At 39.9% G+C, this 12,661-nt stretch overlaps 1 protein-coding gene across 2 annotated transcripts in view; it reads left to right on the top strand.

Moving 5' to 3' along the window:
• The window catches only part of EPG5 (ectopic P-granules autophagy protein 5 homolog), a 105,765-nt gene that overhangs the window by 5,084 nt on the left and 88,020 nt on the right, over positions 1 to 12,661 (top strand). The window contains exons 1-5 of one of the 2 annotated variants that reach the window (XM_013055923.2): positions 1,112 to 1,176; positions 7,080 to 8,024; positions 9,276 to 9,513; positions 10,897 to 11,033; positions 11,939 to 12,046. In XM_013055923.2, the coding sequence (XP_012911377.2) occupies positions 7,254 to 8,024; positions 9,276 to 9,513; positions 10,897 to 11,033; positions 11,939 to 12,046 (1,254 nt within the window). In that variant the 5' untranslated portion in view covers positions 1,112 to 1,176; positions 7,080 to 7,253. Of the gene's footprint in view, positions 1 to 1,111; positions 1,177 to 7,079; positions 8,025 to 9,275; positions 9,514 to 10,896; positions 11,034 to 11,938; positions 12,047 to 12,661 lie in introns of those variants that run through there. The other variant, XM_045065584.1, reaches the window with a different exon arrangement.

The raw sequence follows: 12,661 nt of genomic DNA, 5'->3' as shown, positions 1-12,661 counted from the left end.
AAAGATCTGAGAGTCTTTGGCATATAGTCATTAGCATATAGGTAGTTATTTAAAGCCAGAGACTGAATTAGGTTACTTTGGGAATGAGTGTCGTATAGAAAGGTGATAAGAAAAGAACCCAGGGACACCCCAACTTTAAGAGTTTGGGGAGAAGAAGAAAAGGAAGTGTGAGGAGTGATCAGTGAGGTAGAGAGGGAGTACGTGTCCCCAGTGCCCTTAACTGAGAGAGTGGGGTCCCAGAAGCTGAGTGAGGGAAGTGTATGATAGAGGAGGAACAGGTCAAGCTTGTCAAGCCTAATACTTAAAGGAAGATTGTTAAGAGCACAGGAAAGCGGTGGCAGCTAAGAGCAGATGTATTCAAAGCAGAACATAGAGGCCTTCCCCTTTCCCCAAGCCTTTTCCCTCATACAGCATCCCTGTATACCCCAAGGAGGGCTGGAACAGTTGCCCAAAGAGCTTTTGACTTAAACAGACCCACATATCCAAGCCCTTTTTATCTCTTCTATGCCAGACATTGTGCAAAGTGCTGTGGATACAGACATTATTGATAAACAGACCCTGTCTTTAGAATAATCTCATGGAAGTATTCTACGAAATGTATAAAACTTGAACTTTCATTATTTGTGAAGAAGCAGCTCATTGTATTTTTACAGAAGCAAAGGAGTTGTGAATTTTTTTTACTTACTCCAGCTCAGAGAGAAAGAATTGTGAGTGAGGAAACTTCCAGTTTGTTTCCCAAAGCATACACTCTTTATTTTTCTTCTAATTATAAAAGTGCTCATTGCTTCCAGAAGAATGTGCATCTGAGCGGGACACACACATACACACACAGAAATGTACAGCAGAAGTGAAGAGCCCTGAATTCTGTTTTCTGGGAAAAACTGTTGGTAGTGTTTTGTGTGAGTTCTTTAGTTTTTTGCCCACTTGTACACAACACTGCAGAGCATGTTTACTGTGATATGTAGTTAAGTTTGTTTTTCCTTGTTTATTGATAAAGAAAAGTCTTCCATTCTTCCATTTCTGTATAAGTGTTTGCTTATTTTTCCTTCTGTGGAATTATTTTAATATTTATTCTCTACCTATATGTAACTTAGGTTAAAAGTAAAGAAATACAGATTCCTAACCTGGCCATCTTTAGTTGTGAGAACTGTGTCCCCTTGCTTAAGATAAAATTATGTAAGTATGAATTTTTTGCACACATGACTTGATACACATGGAGTTGTGTTTGAATTTTGTGATCTGTAATGATTATTATATATACAATACGTTCCCCTGTATCTTTATCTCCAGTTAACTCAAGTAGGCAAAATAATCGGAAGCTGGCTTTTTAATTTTTAAGTGACATTTTATATTTTTAGTGTAAGAATAGATTCTGATTTTGGCAAAAAAGTCAAGTTTCTTCTGACTGATTGGGTATTCCCTCTGCTTTCTGAGAGGTATATAAAAATAAATTTCTGAATGTGCCTGAGCACATGGTAAGTATAAATATTTGTTGGATAAATGAATAATTTCTTTTTATTTCTTTATTCTAGTACCTAATACAGGGCCCAGTATACAGTTTGTGCTCAGTAAATCCTTGTATTTTATAGGTCATCACCATTGTCTCAGGAAACATTTACTGAACATTGTCAAAAATCAGAGGCAGATCAGATCCAAAGACACATAGTGCCTGGACCTAAGATACTTGTGGTTTATGTGGGGGGAGACAGAACTTAAAGATAAATTAACCTGTAATCAGGGCCAGAGGACAAGTACACACAGCAGGAATTCATAGTAAAGCATGTGTGGAAGGGCTGGTGTGGTCATTAAAGGAAGAATTTGTCTAGAGGCATGGTCATAACTGAGTCATCAAAGGCACTGAGTTAAGAATCAGTCTTTCATTAAGTGGAGAGTGTGACTGTTTGTGGTGTTCAGAGCAGTGTTTTAGGGGAGCCAAAGTTACAATGGTGTTTCGAATGAATTGGTGGTGGGGCAGAGGCTGCTGGCTTGGAGACCATTCAGGACCTGCTCCCCTATTTGGTGCTTGGGAAAGTGAAGTAAGCCACAGGGCGCTCACCACTGCCTTTGAGGCTCTGGCATCAGTGGTGATTTCAGCAAGTCCCCTATCTGCATTCATACCTAGAGGTCCTGTCCTTGTACCGGGATCCTTGAGGGAGCGGCATCAGGCCTTTGCCATCAGCTCCAACGGTTGTCCGTCCTTCCCTCCAGGTTGCCTTCTCTGGTCTGGATAGTCCATTTGAATCGAAGCACCAGCTTCTCTGTCCTTCCCTCACTCTTTCCTTGGGCCAGCTCCAGGCTAATTTCTCTTTGGACCCAACTACCCTAACCAGGACAGGTAGAGAGTTTTCTTTGGTTCCACTCTGGAAACCCAGAGAAGCACTGAGTTCTACCCCAGGGGAACTAAAAGCCTAAACAAAGTCTTGTGTGTTCTTTCCAGAGAGGCTAAGAAGTTTTTTAAAAAATTCATTTGGTTCTCTGGCCTCATTATCTGTTCCTACAGCTGCTGGGAGTGGGCAGGCAGGTTTGGGAGTAGCAGCTGGACACTTCATTTTGTTTGGTGGAGGGAAAGAATTTGAAATTTCAAGGCAATTCTGGAGTGAGGGGAGAGGCCAGAGTGAGGTGGTATTGGAGTGGAATGAAATGGGGGTTAAAAACTGCCTGAGGGGTAGGTTGGATAGGAAGGCTCTGATGCTTGCATGTTGGAGGCAGTGTAGTTGCTTTCTGTGCCCTTGATCATGTGGCCTGTCTTGTGGCTGCTTCCAGCTCCCTTGTCTTCTCTTCCAATTAGCATTTAACACCCCTAGAGGTCTCTTTCAGCTTCAGAAGAGAGAAATAAAAATCTTCTCTGTTCCACATTCCAGTCTCTGCTTCCTTACTTCTCACTCATTTTGTCAACTCACTAAGTTTTAAAAATCTCTCCTAGCTTTTTGAGATGTAATTCACACGCTATACAATTCACCTATTTATAATGTATAATTTGGTGGTTTTTAGTGTGACTGTAAGGTTGTGTACCTATCACCACGGTTAGGAGCTGCTGAACGGTCTTCCATAGTGGCTGCATCACGTTATAATCCCACCAGCAGTGTATGAGGTTCGGATTTCTTTACATCCTTACTATCACTTTACATCACTTACTGTCTGACTTTAAATAGTTTTCCTACTGGACATGACATGGTGTCTCATGATTTGGATTGGCTTTTCTGTAATGGCTTCTGATGTTAGCATCTTTCTATGGGCCATTTTTATATCCCCCTTGGAGAAATGTCTGTTCACATCCTTTGCCCATTTTTACATTGGGTTATTCATCTTTTTATTATTGGGTTAGATGAGTTCCTTTTTTATGCTGAGTGTAAGTCCCTTATAATTGATTTGCAGCTATTTCCTCCCATGCCGTGGGTTAACTTTTCACTTCAAGGTGTCATTTTCAGCATAAATATTTTTAATTTTTATGAAGTTCAATTTATTTTTTTCTGTTGCTATTTATACTTTTGATGTCATGTGTAACCCAGAATCATTAAGATTTACATCTCTGGGAGTATCTGGGTGGCTCAGCTGTTAAGCGTCTATCTTTGGCTCAGGTCATGATCCCAGGGTCCTGGGATCTAGGAGCGCATCAGGCTCCCTGCTCAGCGGGAAGCCTGTTTGTCCCTCTCCCACTCACCCTGCTTGTGTTCCCTCTCTCAGTCAAATAAATAAAATCTTAAAAAAAAAAAAAAAAGATTTACACCTATTTTTTCTTCTAAGAGTTGTAAAGTTTTAGCTCTTACATTAGGTCTGTGATCTTTTTTGAATTAATTTTTGTGTGTGATGGAAGGTAAGGGTCCAGTTCACTCTTTGGATATCCTGTTGTTAAGCAGCATTTCTTGAAGACTGATCTTTGTTCATTATATTGTCTTGGCACTGTTATTGAAAATCAGTTGACTGTAAATACAAGGTTTTATTTCTGGATTCTCAGTTCTCTTCCATTGACCTACTTGTCTGTATGCTGCGACCACACTGTCTTTATTACTCTAGTTTTATAGTAGATTTTGAAGTAGGTTTATAGTGGTTTTGAAGTATGAGATCTCCTTTGTCCTTCTTCTTTAAGATTGTTTTGTCTGCTCTGGGTCCCTTGCATTTTCTTATGAGTTTAAGGATCGAGCTTGTCATTTTCTGCAAAAAAAGACAGCTGAACTTTTTTTTTTTTTTTTAAATATTTTATTTATTTATTTGACAGAGAGAGATCAGAAGCAGGCAGAGAGGCAGGCAGAGAGAGAGAGAAAGAAGCAGGCTCCTGGCCGAGCAGAGAGCCCGATGCGGGGCTCGATCCCAGGACCCTGGGATCATGACCTGAGCCGAAGGCAGCGGCTTAACCCACTGAGCCACCCAGGCGCCCCTGAACTTTTGATTGAGATTATGTTGAATTTGTGTATCAATTTGAGGAGGATTGCCGTCTTAACAATATTGTGATCTGATCCATGAACATGGGATGTGTTTCCATTTATTAAGTCTTCAGTTTCTTTTAATGATGTTTGGCAGTTTTCAGAGTACAATTTTTACAATTGTTTTGTTAAAGTTATCTCAATTTTATTCTTTGCCCATTATAAATGAGATTATTTTCTTAATTTTACGTTTTGATTATTCAACTCATTAAAATTTGGCCGTTCTCCCAACAAGTACACCGGCATTTCTCTCGCTGTAGTAACCATGGTCCTCCGTCTCCTGATTTTCTCTTTCTGACCTCCCACTCTGACAAGCCTACTTATTATAGAAGTGTGCTAAACATCCTTGCAGTGTAATTAGACCCACTTCATTTTCTTATGAATACTCGTTAATGCTTTTTATTGTTCATGATTTTAGGCAGTTAGACAGACTCATTTGTGTGCATTGTGTGGCTCATATCTGAATCTGATGTTCACATTGTAGATTAAAGTAATTTTGGAGGGGCACGTACTTCTTTAGTTTAGCCACCATTTTAAATGTTTGGTAGCTATTACCAGTGAGCGACCTCAAATTCCATTTCAAAAACAATTATCTTTTCTTCCTATTATTAGGTACATATAAGTGGCTTACATTTTTGGTTCTTGTCAGCTTTTTTTTTTGCTTGACATTTGCTGGACAGCACAATCCAAAATCACTGATAACTTGTGAAACTGTCAGGTTTGTCTTCTTAAAATTTCATAGTGAAAGGGGAATGCTTGAGTGATGCATTTTTTTTTTCAGTTTGTTTGAGTGTAACAACTTTATTTAAAGAATCTTCTGTAATTTTTTTCTTCTTTATTAGCATGTTTACCTGTGTATCTACTTTGTGTGTTAATGCCTGAGGTTTTTTTTTTTAAACCGTAACTCATTTTATTGCACTTTCTTTTAACAGTTAACTTTTTTTTTTGTCTTTGTGTTTTGGGAGACCATTTCAGACTTTGTGAAATGTTGTAAATATAGTACAGAGAGTTCCATATACCCTTCATGCAGTATCCTCTGATGTCACCCTCTCACATAATCATAAATTCTGTAGTGTAGAACATTTATCATAACCAAGAAGTTAATGTTGGCAAAATACTATTAACTGAGATATAGAACTTACTTGGATTTCAACAGTTTTCCTACCATTGTCCTTTTTCTATTCCAGAATCCAATCCAGGGTTCTACAGAGTATTTAGTTGTCCTGTCTTTGTTGTTTCCTCCAGTCTCTTGATGGTTTCTCAGTCTTTCCTTTGATGACCATAACATTTCTGTTATTCCTTTTTTTCTTTTTTAAAGATTTATTTATTTATTTATTTGAGAGAGAGAGAGAGAGAGAGCGAACATGTGGAGGGAGAGAGGGAGATAGAAATTTTAGCAGACTCTGCACTGAGTGCATTGCCTGACGTGGGGCTCTGTCTCACGATCCTGAGATCATGACCTGAACTGGAACCAAGAGTCAGGCATTTAACTGTACCACTCAGGGGCCCCATGTTTCTGTTATTTTGTAGACTGTTTTCTAATTTGAGTTTTTCTCTGGTATTTTTTTAAACTTAGATTGAAGTTATATGTTATTGGCAAGGACACTTGAAGAGGTGATAGGCCTTTTCAGAACCTTACATGGGGTTATGCTACTGGTCATATTAATCTCGATTACACAGTTAAAGTATCATTTGCCAGAATTCTCCACAGAACCTTACCATTTCCTCCCTTTGTAATTACTAAATATTTAGAAGATACTTTGACACTATCCAGGTGTCTTGTGTCTCCTTGAATTTTCACTCACTCACTTTAGCATCTGTCGGCAGATTTTGCCGTGATAGTTATTACCATGGCGTTGTAATGGTGATTTCCTGTTTTTCTCATTCCATCTACATTTACTAATTGGAGTTCTGTAAGGAGGAGTGTCACTTTTGCTCATTTATTATTTATTTATGTCAGTATGGGCTTGTGATATTTATTTTATTCTGTAGGTTATAATCTAATACTATAGTCATTTTTATTATTCAAGTTATTTGACTATTTCTGCTTGAATTTTAAGTGAATATGTTTGTCAAGATGAAGATAAATCGATTGAGGCCTATGCCACTTGGACACTGTTCTGTTGACCTCTAGGAGAATGGAGAATGACCTAATTAAAACTTTCCTCCTCTGTTCTTGCATCGTCACTTGCTGCTGCTTTTGATGTCTTTCTCTGTTGCGATTAGACTAGTGAATCTCCTACACTTAACATAGTCAAAATTGAATAATAATGGGAAATACAAAACACGTTACTTATTTTTTTTTAAGTTAACTTGTTTTTGTTTTTAAAGATTTTATTTATTTATTTGACAGAGAGATCACAAGTAGGCAGAGAGGCAGACAGAGAGAGGGGGAAGCAGGCTCCCCACTGAGCAGAAAACCCAATGCGGGGCTCGATCCCAGGACCCTGAGATCATGACCTGAGTTGAAGGCAGAGGCTTTAACCCACTGAGCCACTCAGGTGCCTCGATACACATTACTTATGAAGTTTATTTAGATTCCATTTGCTAATTATAAAATTTAGATTCTTGTATACAATTTAAGAATTCCTTATGTTGAAAGCATCAGTTGTTACTTCAATGTTTTAAATTATTTCACATTATAAATCTCATTTTTAGGAAAAGAAGAAATCAGAAACCCTTCAGAGGGAGGAATCTGATGAAGTCTCCCTTCCAGAACCCTCCAGAGAGCTGGCAATCCCTCCTTCAGCTTGTGAATTCAAAGGAGACTGTCTGAAGGTGTTAACTGATTCCCAGCTCCAGAATGCTGCCTGTGGACAAAACGAGAGTGAAATGTTTGATATACCACTCACCTCCTTAAGTATAAGCAACGAAGAGCCCCTGACATGGAACACAGAGACCCTAAAGGGAGGGGAGGAGGTCAGAGCCTGCGTTGGGAATGATGCGGTGAATCTAAAGGTCAGCCCTGGAGACAGTGTCGGAACCAAAGTAGAAACCCCCAAGAACTGCACAGAAGGAGAGGAAAATCAGTTGGTACTCTGTGGACCTTCTGAACTTAGCTTGCAATCTAATTTTTCTTATACTCAGCCAGAAATGGAAAATTTACAGGCCAGAGAAACTCAGAAAAAGAAAGATGACAAGCAAGCCTTGGGTCTTTCTTCAGAGGTGCTACAAAATGTTGGCTTGCAGAGTTCTTGTGAAGCCAAAGACATTTTTCAGCCACCTAGAGTGAAAAAACTGTATCCTCAGTTGCCAACCGAAATTGCTGGAGAAGTACCAGCTTCAGTGTCAGCAAAACCCTTGTTTCGTAATGAGCGACTCTACCCAGAGCTCCCATCTCAACCAGAACTGGTACCGTTTACTAAAGAACAGCTGAAGATCTTTGAGCCTGGTTCGTGGCTGGAAAATGTTGAGTCGTATTTAGAAGAATTCGACAGCATGGCTCATCAGGACAGGCATGAGTTTTACGAGCTGCTTTTGAACTACTCGCGGTGTCGGAAGCAGCTGCTGCTGGCCGAAGCTGAGCTCCTTGCTCTGACGTCTGATTGCCAAAATGCGAAAAGCCGACTGTGGCACTTTAAGGATGAACAGCTGTCCGTGCAGGTATTTTGGTGTTCTTTAAAGCGTTTCGGCACCTGGGGCATTTGCAGTGGAGCTGCCGTTCTTGTGATGCCATCTAGGTCTGGAGGATGCTTGTACTCACATAGACCCTGTCCTAGCCCAGAGTAGTGTGGTGTCGGAGTCACAAAGTTGGATGCTTGCAGGGGCCATGCAGGTGACCTGAAGGAGTGAAATGGGCTGAGTGGGATGGTGGTCCATGGGTGAGCTCCTTTCTGGCGCACTGGGGGCAGCTGCTCTTGAGTTCTAGCTGATCGTTGCCGTGAGCTTGTGATGGTCCAACATTGCCACATCTTTTCACTTCCTAAGAAGAGCTGGAAGTCAGGATTTCTGTGTGAAGGATCCTGATTTAAGACTGTTGGCAACAAAATAGAGAGTAGAGGCCAAACAAGTCATGTTTTCAGGTCAGATTCTGTCTGGGGACCATTTAGTTTGTAGCCTTGGGCATAATGCCCGGAACATCCAGATGGGTAGAGAGGGTCAAGGAGAGGCTGATCCATGGAATAAATTTGAGAGCTGAGGAAACAGGAAGGCAATTAGATGTGGCCCTGCGGAGGCCAAGGTGACCCTGTGGAGGCCAAGGGAAGCCACTTCTCAGTGGCCTGGGAAGGTTGGCAAAGAAGAGAAGGCCACTCTTGGCAAGTCTGGCAGTGAGGGGAGGCCGGAGGAGTTATTGAGGAGAAACATGTGGTTTCCCCCATCCTTGATCCTCATTCACTGGGAGACCTTTGTATCTCTCTATGTAGACAGAAAAGATTCTGTGGTCAGGGGAACATTTGAAAACACTGAAAAAGAGGATAGACTTAGGAACACAGCTGGGGGTGTTAGTATTGGAAAGGAGAGGGGTTTCTTTTGAGCAGAATCAGAGTAGTGAGGGTAGGTACAGAGATATTTTGAAGTCCCTTGAAGTTGTGGGGATATCAGCTTGACTTCCATGTTTGTAAAGTTGAAGATAAGATTTTCAGTTGTGAGACACCTAGAAACAAGTTCTATTATTTTCTCCTTAGGGTTTCTTTTGTCTTCTTTGACCATGTGATGACTTGTGATTGACTTTATCCCTCTTGGCTCCTGATTATAGATTTGATTTATTCTTCCTTGTGTGGTAGTATTGCCCCCTCACTATGATTTATAAGCTCTTCGAAGGTGGTACTGAAGCCCGTAATACATTGTCTGCCTGATTATGTCACATGTAAAGAGTTAACTGGTTTCCTGTTTTACCTTTTTGTCCACTGTTAGGGTATCTGTGCAGATCAAGTGAAAGTTTCAGGCTATCATCGCTACCAAAGAGTAGAGATGAATGAAAATGCACTGGGGGAGCTAAAGAAGCTATTTGATGCCAAATCTGAGCACCTCCACCAGACCCTCGCTCTGCATTCGTACACCTCTGTGCTCTCAAAGTTGCAAGTGGAGTCTTATATTTATGCCTTACTCAATAGTTCAGCTCTTCTGAGATCTTTAGCAATTCAAGGCCGAGGTATGTGAATCGTGAAAGTCTCTTTTTTGAGGTCTTTGATGAAGAAAGAATGGAGGAGTTGGTTGAATGGGTTGTGTACTCATTGGTATTATAAGGGAACATTTGTGCTAGCTGTTTTACCTTGCCTTCCCCAAAGCGGGATTGAGATCTGCCTTCATAACATCTGTTGGGAGCAGAGCTAGACCTCCCTTCCCTGGGGCTGTCAGTCTGTGCTACTCTGGGAAGCCAGAAAGCTTGCTTTTTATCATTAATGTCCTTTAGTCCCTAATGTCCCTTAGTCCCAATTTATGTGCTTGTTACCAAGTATGAACTCTACTTGGTAAATTTTGATTGTAAAACCCATACTCAGCGTTCTTTTTATCCTGTATCTTTAGTGCTTTATTTTTGCTTGTCTAGTTTGTTGGGCTGTTTTATATAACTTTCATCAGAGGATCTATAATGTTCTGCATTTTTCACCATATTTGGGTTTAAAAAACTAGCTTTAATTGTATGATGTGGTAAATATGAATTAGCTAGTTGAATTACGCAGTTTTTATTTCTTGGGGACATATTAGGAGTATTTAAAGTAAAAAATAATCCTGGGTGCCTGGGAGACTCAGTTGGTTAAGCACCTGAATCCTGATTTCAGTGAAGTGAGATCGAGCCCTGTGTTGAAGTCTGCTTTGGGTGTGGAGCCTGCTTAAGATTCTCTCTCTTCCTCTCCCACTCTCTCTTAAAAAAAAAAAAAAATCCTTCCCCCTCATTGTTTTCATAACTAACCAAAGAGCTGGGATTATTAGGTCAGAGATCTGCTGATTTTTAAATTAAAAGTGGATTTTGATGAAGTTAATTTTCCCTTATTTTGTAATACTTCACAAAGTTAAATACTTTTTTGGATTACATATTTAGTAGATATTCAGACTTTTGAGAAAAGTTTATTTATTTAAGTAAACTCTACACCCAACATTGGACTCAAACTCAAAAATCCCAAGATCAAGAGTCACATGCTCTTCAACTGAGCCAGCCAGGAGCCCCAGAATTCAGATATTTTTGATGCAACTTTTCTTCTTGGATTTTTTTTTAAAAGATTTTATTTATTTATTTATTTGACAGATAGAGAGATCACAAGTAGGCAGAGTGGGGTTGGTGGGGGAAGCAGGCTCCCCACTGAGCAGAGAGTCCGATGCGGGGCTTGATCCCAGGGCCCTGAGATCATGACCTGAGCTGAAGGCAGAGGCTTTAACCCACTGAACCACCCAGGCGCCCCTCTTCTTGGATTTTTTTCTGAACTAAATATTTTGAAAAGATTTTATTAATTAATTAATTTATAGATAGAGATACTAAAAATTCTCTCCAAAACTCTGTTTATGTGGGGGCTCATTTAATCCTCTTTTTAATTTATAGCTTGTAAACAGACAGAAAGCTTTCCCTCTGACCTCTGTCAACTTAAGGAGTGTATCAGTGTCTTATTCATGTTCACCAGAAGGGTTAATGAAGATACCCAGTTCCATGATGATATTCTTCTCTGGCTGCAGAAATTGGTAAGGGAACAAATACTTGAAGAATTATGCTTTCTGGAGTTTTCTTCAACAGCTTCTTCAGCTAATTCATTTAATGTATTAATTAGTGACTTTTTTTTATTCATGACACATGATAAGTTATACTTACCTAGTGTGTCATTAAGCACAAAGTAGAAGTATTTTTCTTCCTGATATACTTTATATTTAATCTCAGGCCTTCAGCTTAGGAAGAAATGGAAATGTGGGAAGCATGCTAAATTAAAGACGGGATACATATTTAGAATACAGGTAGCTGATCTAAAACCAATTATATCATTTATTTGTATTATCTTACATTTAGTGTTGTGTTCAGTCATACTTAAAGAACTTAAGAGAGAAAAGGCTGGTGTCAGGATTTGGGAGATCTAAGAAAGATGTTAAGTGTGTTAGAGAAGGAGGCTTGTTTATTTAGTCGTGTTTTCAGTGGGGCTGCCTTGGGTGCTTCTTTCAGGTTAATATTAGAGTTCTTGCATATGTGGTAAAGTCCCAAGCATACTTATTTGGATTTGAGAATCTGTTGCAAACTCAGACTAAACTACTTGGCTTGCATGTATTCCCATGTGGCCAGGAATGTGAGTAAGTTGTATTTTGCCAGATAGTGAAAACTGGGTTTGCAGGAAGCTACATATGATGTTTTTATTGTAGTACTCATAGGTTCTTAGGCTTCCATGTGCATCTGTGGTAGAAACTCAACCTGTTAATAGTATATCTTTGGTTATACATATACTATATATGTGTGTGTGTGTGTGTGTGTGTGTGTACAGTAGATCTCTGGTTCCTCTTCTGAAAGATTCCTGTATTTAAACATTGGCTAAGTCATTTACTAGACCCCTTGGCACATTTTTCTTCTTACTAGATAGTGAAACTGTATGTCCTTCCCTGTGCAGGTGTCAGTGTTACAAAGAGTTGGCTGTCCTGGAGATCACTTCTTCCTTTTAAACCATATTCTCCGATGTCCAGCTGGTGTTAGTAAGTGGGCTGTTCCTTTCATCCAGGTATGATGATGGTCTTCTGATTTTGAGTGGGATGAGAGAGATTTTGTTAAAACATTTTTCCTGAAGAAAATGTTTTTTTCCCTTTAAAAAACTGCTTAAAAATACTGATATTTAAAACAAAATTCTTAAACTATTTTAGTGTATATGTATTCTTGGGGGTTTTTATGCTGAAACTTCTTGGGCCACCCATCTTGATGAAATTAAGATAGAATTGCAGACGTTCCCCTGTCATCTGGCTTGGTAGCTTCAGTAGTATGTAGTTCTGTAGAATTTCTGTGCAAGAAGACACACTGAGACTTTTTTTCCTGGTGATATTCAACACAGCTTCCTAAATTAGTCCCCGCAAGCATCGTTGGTATACACAAAACAGAAACCACGAGCATCTCAAAGTTCTGTAATGCTAGCAGAGATCATGCTTTTGTGATCAATGTTTATATAATCACCTTCAGGGGCGCCTGGGTGGCTCAGTGGGTTAAAGCCTCTGCTTTTGGCTCAGGTCATGATCTCAGGGTCATGGGATCGAGCCCCACATCGGGCTCTCTGCTCAGCAGGGAGCCTGCTTCCTCTTCTCTCTCTGCCTGCCTCTCTGCCTACTTGTGATCTCTGTCTGTCAAA

Source organism: Mustela putorius, unplaced genomic scaffold (assembly GCF_011764305.1).
Source record: "Mustela putorius furo isolate JIRA1106 unplaced genomic scaffold, ASM1176430v1.1 tig00003858_pilon_pilon_pilon, whole genome shotgun sequence".
Lineage (NCBI taxonomy): Eukaryota > Metazoa > Chordata > Mammalia > Carnivora > Mustelidae > Mustela > Mustela putorius.
This window is presented reverse-complemented; position numbering and strand designations above follow the sequence as displayed.